Consider the following 13,010-nt stretch of genomic DNA (forward strand, 5'->3'; position numbering starts at 1 on the left):
TGTCTCTGCTTCTCTCTCTCTCTCTCCATGTCTCTGCTTCTCTCTCTCTCTCTCCATGTCTCTGCTTCTCTCTCTCTCTCTCTCTCTCCATGTCTCTGCTTCTCTCTCTCTCTCTCTCTCCATGTCTCTGCTTCTTTCTCTCTCTCTCTCCATGTCTCTGCTTCTCTCTCTCTCTCTCTCTCTCTCTCCATGTCTCTGCTTCTCTCTCTCTCTCTCTCCATGTCTCTGCTTCTCTCTCTCTCTCTCTCCATGTCTCTGCTTCTCTCTCTCTCTCTCTCTCCATGTCTCTGCTTCTCTCTCTCTCTCTCTCTCTCCATGTCTCTGCTTCTCTCTCTCTCTCTCTCTCTCCATGTCTCTGCTTCTCTCTCTCTCTCTCTCTCTCCATGTCTCTGCTTCTCTCTCTCTCTCTCTCTCTCCATGTCTCTGCTTCTCTCTCTCTCTCTCTCTCTCCATGTCTCTGCTTCTCTCTCTCTCTCTCTCTCTCCATGTCTCTGCTTCTCTCTCTCTCTCTCTCTCTCTCCATGTCTCTGCTTCTCTCTCTCTCTCTCTCTCTCCATGTCTCTGCTTCTCTCTCTCTCTCTCTCTCTCTCTCTCTCTGCTCTCTCTCTCTCTCTCTCTCTCTCTCTCTCTCCATGTCTCTGCTTCTCTCTCTCTCTCTCTCTCTCTCTCTCTCTCCATGTCTCTGCTTCTCTCTCTCTCTCTCTCTCTCTCTCTCTCCATGTCTCTGCTTCTCTCTCTCTCTCTCTCTCTCTCTCCATGTCCCTGCTTCTCTCTCTCTCTCTCTCTCTCTCTCCATGTCCCTGCTTCTCTCTCTCTCTCTCTCTCTCTCTCTCTCTCCATGTCTCTGCTTCTCTCTCTCTCTCTCTCTCTCTCCATGTCTCTGCTTCTCTCTCTCTCTCTCTCTCTCTCCATGTCTCTGCTTCTCTCTCTCTCTCTCTCTCTCTCCATGTCTCTGCTTCTCTCTCTCTCTCTCTCTCTCTCTCCATGTCTCTGCTTCTCTCTCTCTCTCTCTCTCTCTCCATGTCTCTGCTTCTCTCTCTCTCTCTCTCTCTCTCTCTCCATGTCTCTGCTTCTCTCTATGTTTCTGCTTCTCTCTCTCTCTCTCTCTCCATGTCTCTGCTTCTCTCTCTCGCTCTCTCTCCATGTCTCTGCTTCTCTCTCTCGCTCTCTCTCCCTCCATGTCTCTGCTTCTCTCTCTCTATCTCTCTCTCTTTCTCTCTCCCTCCATGTCTCTGCTTCTCTCTCTCTCTCTCTCTCTCTCTCTCTCTCTCTCTCTCTCTCTCTCTCCCTCCATGTCTCTGCATATCTCTCTCTCTCCAGGTCTCTACTGCTTCAAGATTACAGTCAAGAATTTCACCCCCTCCATTTGCTGATCACCACTTGTCAGGAAGTGTGGAGATTTTGGAGGCGGTTTAATCTCAACGAGCCTACCTCCCATCCACCACATAAACCAGAACTCGCCGAAACAATCTGCTGCCTCTATCCCAACTGGCACCTTCTCCAGCCCTACAATCCTTCAGCCCTGCGGAGTTAATGTTTCGAGTCTAATATGACTCCTCCTCAGAAGGATCGAAGCATTAACTCAGTTTGTCTCTCCACTGATGCTGCAACACTGATGCTGAGCTTTTCCAGCATTTTGTTTTTATTTTGGGTTTCCAGTATCCAGATTATTTTGCTTGTATTTTAGAATTATCTCGGGTTTGAAATTTAAGCCAGGCAGCTTAAATTCCTAACAGTGCTTGGCAGTTAACTGTCAGTCACCATCACTGGTGCATCCTCCATGGCATTGCCTCTACCAATCAGAGTTTACTTGCTAACCAGTCAGCACTCTCTTCACATACAGTATAAATTGTTGTTTTCCCCTTATATTTGTATTCTTGCAAAGTGTCCTGATGAGTGTGAGATTGAAAGATTTGATATATCTCTTTTTAGCAATTGTTGTGGGTTTGGAGTCACATGTAGGCCAGACCGGGTAAGGATGGCAGATTTCCTTCCCTAAAGTACATCAGTGAACCAGATGGGTTTTTATGACAATCGGTGGCAGTTGTCATGGTTACCAGCTCTCTATGCAAGATTTAGTAATTGAATTCAAATTCCGCCAGCTACCATGGTGGGATTTTGAATTTGTGCCCCATATGCATTAGCCCGGCCCTCTGGATTACTAGTCCAGTGACATTACCACTATGCCAGCATCTCCCCCTCTTAACTGGAGAAATGGGAGGTTCCTGTGCAGCGGTCAATAATAGGACTGGGACAGGTGAGCATGAACTGACTTTACAAAAGTGAAATGAATTGGAGTGTCATAAATCTTACTGGTCATGAACATAAGCTGCTGTGCAGCAACTCCTTCCACAGTGCATTCCAAACCCGTGATCTCAACCGCCTAGAAGGGCAAAGGCAGCAGATGCATAGGAACATCCCCTCCAAGCCCACTCAACCACCCTGACTTGGAAATATATCACCATTCCTACACTGTCGCTGGGTTAAAATCCTGGAACTCCCTCCCTAACAGCACTGTGGGTGTACCTACACAACAGGGACTGCAGCGGTTCAAGAAGGCAGCTCACCACCACCTTCTCAAGGGGCAGTTAGGGATGGGCAGTTATTCTGGCCTTGCCAGTGATGTCCACACCCCATTAATTAATAAATAAAAAGATATTCACTAATAAAACCAGTTTGGAATTCAGGAGAAACTTATTTACCCAGAGAGTTATGAGAAAGTGAAACATGCTATCACAGGGTGAAGCAGGCTGTTTCTGTATTGCAAAATTTATATAATTCCATGAAGTGTCAACCCTAACAAAACCTCTTGTCTTTCAGGGCCTGCACGGACAGGCTTTGGAGTTTCGCTCAGGATGTTCTCGAGGATGGGGTCCTGGGCCCTGTCTCTAATTCTCCTCCTCAGGATCCATTCTGCACTGACAGGTGAGAGAGAGCACCTGCTGAAATATGTATCAATCCCCTCGCTTCGTATTGATGCAGGCAGGGGGTACTGTGTTTGAGGGATGGTGGGGTGGGGATGGGATGGAATTAAAAGTTACAAATAGTGTTAGTTAATTATCCAGGCAGCTTTGCGGCACATGGCAGCAGCTGCTCTACAGAGAGCTGGCATGGATCCAGTGGGCTAAGTGGCCTCCTTCTGTGCTGTGGTGACTCATGTCTAACTCAATCTCGTGGGCAAGTCTGTTCACTGTTGAGTCATAGAGGTCTTGCAGCTCCCTTCAGCGATCATTGCCCGCACCCCCCAACACCAGCTCTTGTTCACCAGCAGCTCCATCTATCTTTCTTCACACGCCCTGCAAGCTATTTCTTTGCCATATGCAACTTGGAAAACCTCTATTTATCCCATCCCCCTTTTGACTGTTTTATAATGAATCTGCTTGTACAGCAACAACTTATATTTATATAGCACCTTCACTGGCACTTCCCGGGAACTTTATAAGATAAAGTATGACACCGAGCCAAGTAAGGAGTTATTATGTCAGATGACCAAATGCTTAGTTAAAGAGGTGGGTTTGAAGGAGTATCTTAAAGGAGGAAAGTAAGGTGGAGAGGTGTAGGGAGCGAACTCCAGAGCTTAGTGCCGAGACAGCTGAAGGCATGGCCACCAATTGGGGTGCACAAGAGGCCAAAATTAGAGGGGCGGAGATATCTCAGAGGGTTGTGGGATGAGAGGAGATTACAGAGATGGGGGGGGCGGGGGCGGCGGCTGGAAGGCTAGGTTATGGAGGTATTTGAAAACAAGGATGAGAATTTTAAAATCAAGACACAACATTTTGAATATTTTTAAGGCAGAGCGAGATAGATTTTTGATTAACAAGGGGACGAAAGGTTATCAGGGGTAATTAGGGACGTGGGGTTGAGGTTACATTCAGATCAGCCACGATCTTATTGAATGGCGAGTAGTCTACTTCTACACCTAATTCGCATGTTATTCGTACATTACTTGAGCAGGAGCTGATGTAGGTGAGTGAGCACAGGGGTGATAAGAGAATCGTTCACTTGCCAATTCCCTTCAGTCTGAATCTGAAGTGGGTTCGAGTCCCACTCCAGAGAATTGAACTCAAAGCCTATGTGGACAATCCTCTGGTTATCGCCCCCACCCCCCCGGCCAGTGGCAACATTTTCTCCTTATTGACTTTAATTTTGAACACCTCGATCAAATCTCTAACCCCCGACCACCAACACCTTCTTTTCTCTGTGGAGAAGAACCCCAGCTTCTGCATTCTCTCCACCTTAATGAAATCGTCACCCCCTTGTACCAGTACACTAAATCTCCCTTCATGTTACATACATCGATGTACAGTTCATAAATAGCAATTTGCCAGATACTTTATTTCTTGGAAACCCGTTTTAATGTAGCCCAGCGAGAATCCTGAGGTGACCGCTCCCTCTGCTACCGCCTCCTCCCTCTCTCCTCCCCCCAGTCACTGAAGGTTTCCTTCCTTCCTCAGGAGAGTTTCAAGTCTCTTGCTTGCAATACCCGATCTTGGTTGAGATTGGTGCCACAGTAGTGCTGGAATGCCAGCTAATCCTCACGGTGCCAGTCGTAGACTTGGAGATCCGCTGGACCAAGGGAAACGCACTGATCCACCTCTACAGGTTTGGGCAGGATGAGAACACTGGGCAGGACACCAGATACAAGGACAGGACCCAACTCTTTGCCAGTGAATTCAAGGAGGGCAATGTGTCTCTGAAGCTAACAAAGGTCGAGCTGGCGGACGAGGGCGATTATGAGTGTTTTGTGGATTTGCGGAACATGGAAATGGAAAGTGCAATAATCAAACTGAACGTGGCGAGTAAGTACTTTTTGGCATTGATTCCCCGCTTATCTTTGGCCATAAGAATGAACTATGGTTCCTGTAAGTGCTTTTTTTTTAACTACTACAGATTATTGAAGCACAGACACAAGTTATTCGGCCCATCAGGACTATCCTGGCATTTATGTTCCAGGCCAAACTTCCTCCTATCCTGTCTCACCCTATCAATATCTTCTCATTCTTTCTCCATCTTGCATTTCCCCAGTTTCCCCTTAAAGACACAGAGCAGTTCTTCCCCTTCCTCACTGTGACCCCACTTAAATGTCTCAGGCCAAGTGGAAATTTGAGAGGAGTTGTTGAGTGGCAGGGGAGGCTTCACTAGTTCAGTGGGGTATTTTTGGGGTGGGGGGTGGTGAGGTGTGTGGTGGTTGGTGGCTCCCTTTGTTGAGCCACAGGTTTGTGAAGCCCTGGCACGGAATTGCAGTATGACACAACATGAAGGACAATCAGCCTATCAGATCTGTACTGTCCCTTTGGTAGGAGCTCTTCACTTCATCCAGCTCACGCTCCATTACAAGTTTGTCATTTAATCTCTCTCCTGACCTCTAACCAATCCCTGACCTTCTATTTTGCTCCCCCTGCTCCACTCCCTCACTTTCCAACATATAAAGCTCTTCACGTTTCTACTTCTGTCCAGCTCTGAAGAAGAGTCATATGGACTCGAAAGGTTAACTCAGTTTCTCTGTCTCCATATTTGCTGCCAGACCTGCTGCATTTTTCCAGCATTTTCTGTTTTTGGTCCAACTCTCCCTTCTCTTTCCCTGTAGCCTGTGAATATTTTCTCTTCAAGTACTTATCCAATTCCCTTTTGAATATTACTACTGAAACAGCATCCACCACTAATTCCGTCATTGCATTCCAAATCACAGCAACTCACTGTTTCATTAATTGTCTCCTTGTGTCCCCTGTCTCTCTATTGCCAATCACCTGAGGCCTGTGTCCTCTGGTTACTGAGGTGAGGTGAGAGTGACTGCCCTTGACATCAAGGTCGCATTTGATCGAATGTGGCATCAAGGAGCCCTAGCAAAACTGAAGTCAATGGGAATCAGGGGAAACCTCTCCACTGGTTGGAGTCATACCTAGTTGTGGTTGTTGGAGGTCAGTCATCTCAGCTCCAGGACATCACTGCAGGAGTTCCTCAGGGTAGTGTCCTCAGCCCAACCATCTTCGGCTGCCTCATCAATGTCCTTCCTTCCATCATAAGGTCAGAAGTTGGGATGTTCGCTGATGATTGCACAATGTTCAGCACCACTCATGACTCCTCAGATACTGAAGCAGTCATGTCCAAATGCAGCAAGATCTGGACAATATCCAGACTTGGGCTGACAAGTGGCAAGTAACATTCATGCCACACAAGTGCCAGGTAATGACCATTTACAACAAGAGAGAATCTAACCATCCCTTGACATTCAATGGCATTACCATTGCTGAATCCCCCACTATCAACATCCTGGGGGTTATCATTGGCCAGAAACTGAATATAGTATGACTACAGGAGCAGGTCAAAGGCTAGGAATTCTGTGAAAAGTAACTCACCTCCTGACTCCCCAAAGCCTGTCCACCATCTACAAGACACAAGACAGGAGTGTGATGGAATACTCCCCATTTGCCTGGATGAGTGCAGCTCTCGTAACACTCAAGAAGCTGGACACCATCCAGGACAAAGCAGTCCGCTTGCTTGGCACCACATGCACAAACATTCACTCCCTCCACCACCGACACAGAGTAGCAGCAGTGTGTCCCATCTACAAGATGCACTGCAGGAATTCACCAAGGATCCTTAGACAGCACCTTCCAAACCCATGACCACTACCCTGTAGAAGGACAAGGACAGCAAATAGATGGGAACACCACTACCTGGAAGTTCCCCTCCAAGTCACTCACCATCCTAACTTGAAAATATATCACCGTTCCTTCACTGACGCTGGGTCAAAATCCTGGAACTCCCTTCCTCACAACACTGTGGGTGTACCTACACCACATGGACTGCAGTGGTTCAAGAAGGCAACTTATCACCACCTTCTCAAGGGCAATTAGGGACAACAATAAATGCTGGCCTAGCCAGTGAAGCCCACACCCCATGAATGAATAAAAAAAAACCTTTTCCCACTGGAAGTGGTTTCTTGTGAAATTGAAATACACTCTTGAAAGCCTCCATGATTTTGGACACTTCGATTGAAGCTCCTTTCAACTTTTTCTCCTTGAGGAGTTTCTACACTGTTCACCTCAGCTACTCCCTGTGGTTGTGAGTTCCACATTCTCATCACTCTCTAGGTAAAGAGGTTTCCCTGAATTCTCGATTGCATTCCTTGGTGACTCTCTTATGTTTATAGTCCTTTATTTCAGGCGCTCTTGCAAATGGAATGTTCTTCTCTACATATACCTGAGCAAACCTGTTCATAACATTAAAGACCTTTTATCAGGTAACCCATCAGCCTTCTCTTTCTAAAGACCCCCAACCTGTTCAATCTTTCCTGATATTTATAACCTCTTGCTTCTGGTGTCCTTCCAGTAAGTCTATTTTACCTTCTCTAATCCCTTACATCTCTCCTTTTTTGTATAATAGGGAGACCAGAACTATTTTTCCATGTGTAGCCTCACCGAAGCTCAATATTAAATGAACATAACCTCTCCGCGTTTCTGTTCTATTCCTCCAGGAACGAACAGCCACTGCTGGGTTTGGATTTTATTTTTTAAGAGTTGTATAAAATCAGTCTGACGAATATATAGAGTCATTTGCAGCAGGGGAGGTGACCTTTTGGCCCATCGAGTCCATGCTTGTTCAATATAGTCAGTCCCATTCTCCCCCCCCACTCTATCCTTGGAGCCCTGCAAGTTCATCTCCCTCAAGTGCTCACCCAATTCCCTTTTGAAGTGTTTCACGCAAAGATTGGCTGGGTGGTTCACAGTGAGGTTGACTGTCTGGGGCTACAGGAAGATATAGATGGGATGGTCAAATAGGCAGATAAGTGGCAGATGGAAATTAACCCTGAAAAGTGAGGTGATACACTTTGGAAGGAGTAATTTGACAAGGAAGTATTCAATGAACAGCATGACAGTAGGATGTTCTGAGGAACAAAGGGACCTTGGTGTGTCAGTGTGTGTGTCCATAGATCTCTGAAGGCGGAGGGACATGTTAGTGGGGTGGTGAAAAAGGCACATGGGACACTTGCCTTTATCAATTGAGGCATAGATTACAAAAGTAGGGAGGTCATGCTGGAGTTGTCTAGAACCTTGGTGAGGTCACAGCTGGAGTACTGTGTGCAGTCTGGTCGCCACATTATAGGAAGGATGTGATTGCACTGGAGGGGGTGCAGAGGAGATTCACCAGGATGTTGCCTAGGGTGAAACCTTTAATTTATGAAGAGAGGTTGGGTTTTTTTCATTGGAGCAGAGAAGACTGAGTGGTGACCTGATCGAGGTGTACAAGATTATGAGGGGCGTGGACAGGGAGCAGCTGTTTCCCTTAGTTGAAGGGTCAGTCACAAGGGGGCATAAGTTCAAGGTGAGGGGCAGGAGGTTTAGGGGGGATGTGAGGAAAAACTTTTTTACCCAGAGGGTGGTGATGGTCTGGAATGCACTGCCTGGGAGGATGGTGGATGCGGGTTGCCTCACATCCTTTAAAAAGTACCTGGATGAGCACTTGGCACGTCATAACATTCAAGGCTATGGGCCAAGTGATGGTAAATGGGATTAGGTAGGTAGGTCAAGTGTTTCTCACGTGTTGGTGCAGACTTGATGGGCCTCTTCTGCACTCTGTGATTCTGTCTTCACTCCCACCGCCCTCGTAGGCAGCGAGTTCCAGTTCATTATCATTTGCCGCGTAATGGGAACAGTTTCTCCTTGTCTACCTTGTCCAAACCTGTCATAATCTCGTGCACCTCTATCAAATCTCCCCTCAGTCTCCTTTGCGCCAAGGAGAACAACCCCAGCCCTTTCAACCTAACCCTGTAAGTAACCACCGTGCCACCACCCCCTACTATCCCTGGAGCCATTCTGGTAAATCTCCTCTGCGGCCTCTCAAGGACCCTCACATCTTTTCTCAAGTGTGGTGACCAGAACTGGATACTACACTCTAGTTGTAGGCCTAACAAGAGCCCTATAAAGGTTCAGAATAATTTCCCTGCTTTTGAAGACAGGGCCTCTGGTGGTGAAGCCTAAGACCCCATTTGCTTTGCTAATTACCCCCACAGCCTACTTCAAATTTGTTTCTTTTCCCCTACCTTTGCTGATAGGATGAGATGAGATGAAGTAGGCCGGGAGGAGACTTGTGTGGAGTGTAAATGCCAACATGGAGCTGCTGGGCCGAGTGGCCTGTTTCTGTGCTCCACGTACTGTGTAAAGAGTCAGTCTGACAGCACAGATAGACGAAGATTGAGAGATTTTGGGCTTCCAGCGCAGTGTGTTTGGACACGTGATTTAATCGCTCAGCATTGAGCAGGGGCTGCAACACCCTCCTCCTTGTCACACCCTCAGGCTCCCTGTTCCCCCTGAACTGTTTGACCTTTGTGTTTCAGAGCGCCCGGCTGTGAATCTCAGCTCCCTATCTCCTTTTGAGAGTGTGTCTCCTGTTTTACAGCAGTGGCTGCACGTCATTAGCAACAAGGCACTGAGGTGGCGAAAGGCCTCAGAAATTTAAGATGTTTCTTCTCCTTTTTGTCATGAGCATTTGTGTAGCGCCTTATGTTCAACCAAAACTTTGCCCTCCCCCCCCCCCCCCCCCCTCAAGCATCCCGCATTCACCCTCCACCCAACATTGGAGGCAGAACCTTTGTACGTGAAGCCTAATCCCTGGAATGGTTTATCGCAGCACTTATTTCCTCAATGCATCTTTGTCCCTTCAGGGCACCTCACTGCGTAAATGCTTCTGCCTCTTTGCAAGATTCTCACTGCATTTATCAACCAAGCCCATGCAGAGGGGCAAAACTGTTGGTTTTAAATAGCTTCTCCCTGATTTTTTTATTGGCCTCTGGTCTGCCTTATTCTCTAACAGAAAGGTCTTGCATTTCCATAGCTTCTTCCAGCACCTCAGCTTGTCCCAAAGGGCTTTACAGCCAATGAATTATTTCTGAAGTGTAGCCACTGTTGTAGGAAACATTGCACATAGCAAGATCCCACAAACAGTAAAAAAAAAGAAATAATCTGGTAAAAGCAAAATACTGCGGGTGCTGGAAATCTGAAACAAAAACAAAAATAGCTGGAGAAACTCAGCAGGCCTGACAGCGTCTGCAGAGATGGATACAGTTGGCGTTTTGAGTCCGTATGACTCTTCATCAGAACTGATGTAATAATCTTTTTTTTTTGTTTAGTGATGTGTTTTGAGTGATAAATATTGACCCAGGACAGTGGGGAGGACCCCCCCCCCAGCTCTTCTCCCACCTGAAAGGCCAGGTGGAACCTCGGTTTAATTTCTACCTGAAGACGGCAGACGGCATCTCCGACTCTGTAGCACTCCTTTGGTGCCGCGCTGGGAGTGTCGATCTAAGATCATAAGAAATAGGAGCAGAAGTAGGCCATTTGGCCCCTCGAGCTCACTTCGCCATTCGATAAGATCATGGCTGATCTGATTATGGCCATAAATTCACTTTTTTGCCTGCCCCTCCACCAGTCCCCACCCCCACCCAACCCTTAACTCCTTTGCCAATAAAAATTCTTATCAAACTCAGCCTTGAATATATTCAATGACCTAGCTTCCACTCGCTGGGGAAGAGAATTCCAAATGCCCTCTGAGAGAAAGAAATTCTCCTCATCCCTGACTTAAATGGGAGACCCCTTCTTTTAAAACTGTGGTCTCTAGTTCTAGATATCCCCCAAGAGGTGAAACACCCTCTCAGCATCTACTCCATCAAGTCCCCTCAGAATCTTACATGTTTCATTAAGATCACCTCTCATTCTTCTAAACTCCAATGAGTATAGGCCCAACCTGCTAAACTTTTCCTGATGGGACAACCCCTCTCATCCCAGGAATCAGCCTAGCGAACCTTTTCTGAATTTGCTTCCCAAGTATGTCCCTCCTTAAGTATGGAGCCAAAACTGTACACAGTGTGCTAGGTGTGGTCTCACCAATGCCTGTACATTGTAGTAAGACCTGGAACTTGTGTTCAAGTCCCTGAAGTGGGATTGAACCGGCGACCCTCTGGATTCAGGGGCGAGAGTGCTACCCTTTAAGCCAGGGCTGACTATCTGTCTGAGAGCTTCTCTCCTGTAACCCCATGTGGTGCTGTGTGGTTTTAATAACTGGGCCCAATTATGTTGGCAGGTTTAGGAGAAATGCCATCGATCAACTTGGACAAGTACACGGGGAATGGAATTCAGCTGCTGTGTGAGTCCCAGCAGTGGTTTCCTGAACCGACGGTGGAGTGGAGGGATGAGAATGGTAAGGCCCTAGCCCAGCAGAGCCAACCGATAATGATTAAGAATCCCAAATCCTTCATCAAAGTGAAGAGCTTCATCGATGTGACGAGTGACTCTGGGAACACCTTTAACTGTCTACTGCGAAGTGTGGGGTTGAACAAGACAGCCAGTGCCGTGTTCTATGTCCCAGGTCAGTGATAATTGTGCCTTTGCATTTGTGCTTGTGTGCGTGTGTGTGTGTGTCTGTGTGTGTGTGTGTGTGTGTGTGTGTGTGTGTCCACTTGTGAACCCATGTGTGCAAGCCCCTGTTTGTGTGCCCGCTTGTATGCCAATTGTACACCACCTTGGTTCATTGGGCATCACCTCCAGCCAACGTCCAGAGATCTCATACTCCAATGCGGAAGGTCCCACGCAACATTGTCCGTCCTTTAACACGACAGAGCTGGACGGGTGGCACAACAGGCTTAAGCTCGTTTTCACTCTGGTGCGAACTTCAATCCTTCTCTGACCCTCTCTCTCTTTTTCTCTTCCCCCCTACCACCCTCCCTGCCACGCTACAATCCTTTGTGACAAAGTTCTCCTCGGGTGACCTGTTTGCTGAGTCATGTCCTTGCCACCCACCCCCATCCTGCCTTCCCACCTCCACCATTGGTGGCTGTGCTTTCAGCTGCTGAGGCCCAAAGCTCTGGAATTTTGCCCCCACCGCCACCTAAACCTCTCCCTCTCCCTGTCTCCCTTTCCTCCTTTAAGATACTCCTTAAACACTCCCTCTTTGACCATCTGACCTGATGTCACCTTTATGGGTGACAAATTTGGATCCTTCCTGTGAAGCACCCTGGGATGTTTCGCTACATTACATATAAATACGCAAGGAGAGGAACTGACTGTGGGTCAGTGAGCTGGTAACTGAGGAACATGCGTTGCTCTAGCAACCCTATTCACCAGAGGGTGACGGCGTCCGAGGGAGAGGCAGAAGGGGACGAGGCTTGGTGGGTGTTGGTGTTTTTATTTTTGAAATCATTTCTTTCTGCTTCCCCTCCCCCTGCAGCTGAATTCTATCCCAAGACCTCCGGCTGGCTTTATGCCTTCCTCCTGATCTTCTTCACCATCCTCGCCTTCATCATCGGCCTACTCCTATTCTTCAGGAAGCAACAGAGATATGTCCGAGGTACGAGCTCTTGGTCGTGTGACAGGATACCAATTGGTGATTCCTTGGTTGAGTTAGGTTGGCCCACAATGAAAAAGCCCCAAATCCACAACCTCTACCACCGAGAAGGACAAGGGCAGCAGTTAGATGGGAACACCACCACCTGGAGGTTCCCCTCCAAGCCACTCACCATCCTGACTTGGAAATATATCGCCGTTCCTTCACTGTCGCTAGGTCAAAATCCTGGAACTCCCTTCCTAACTGAACTGTGGGTGTACCTACACCACAGGGACTGCAGCGGGTACAAGAAGGCAGCTCACCACCACCTTCTCAAGGGCAGTTAGGGATGGGCAGTAAATGCTGGCCCAGCCAGCGAAGCCCATGTCCTGAGAGTGAATCTTGGGCAAATGTATATCCTAACAACTGACCCAATGAGAATTTAGAATCAAAAGCAAACACTGCGGAAGCTGGGAATGGGAAATGGGAGATACTCAGCAGGTTAGGCAGCATCTGAGGTGGGAGAAACAGGGTTTAGGTCCTGTAGTCGGGTGTAAAACCGCGCAGGAAGGTGCCCCGACGTTATCGCACACTCGAGCGATATTTTGCTTGGCGAGCACGCGCAAACAGAAGGAAGGAAGCCCGCCCGCCCGCCAACAATCAAGAGGGCAATTCTGCCCGTTAGCGGGGCA

The 13,010-nt window shown here is 47.7% G+C and overlaps 1 protein-coding gene across 7 annotated transcripts in view; it reads left to right on the plus strand.

Moving 5' to 3' along the window:
• Positions 1-13,010, plus strand: part of LOC121291866 (butyrophilin subfamily 1 member A1-like) — a 40,070-nt gene that overhangs the window by 13,043 nt on the left and 14,017 nt on the right. For 3 of the 7 annotated variants that reach the window (XM_041213478.1, XM_041213481.1, XM_041213480.1), the window contains exons 2-5: positions 2,821-2,925; positions 4,455-4,799; positions 11,080-11,364; positions 12,223-12,342. In XM_041213478.1, coding sequence (XP_041069412.1) covers positions 2,856-2,925; positions 4,455-4,799; positions 11,080-11,364; positions 12,223-12,342 — 820 coding nt within the window. In that variant the 5' untranslated portion in view covers positions 2,821-2,855. The remainder of the gene's footprint in view (positions 1-2,820; positions 2,926-4,454; positions 4,800-11,079; positions 11,365-12,222; positions 12,343-13,010) is intronic. The other 4 variants (XM_041213482.1, XM_041213483.1, XM_041213484.1 and 1 more) reach the window with 2 other exon arrangements.

Source organism: Carcharodon carcharias, chromosome 19 (assembly GCF_017639515.1).
Source record: "Carcharodon carcharias isolate sCarCar2 chromosome 19, sCarCar2.pri, whole genome shotgun sequence".
Lineage (NCBI taxonomy): Eukaryota > Metazoa > Chordata > Chondrichthyes > Lamniformes > Lamnidae > Carcharodon > Carcharodon carcharias.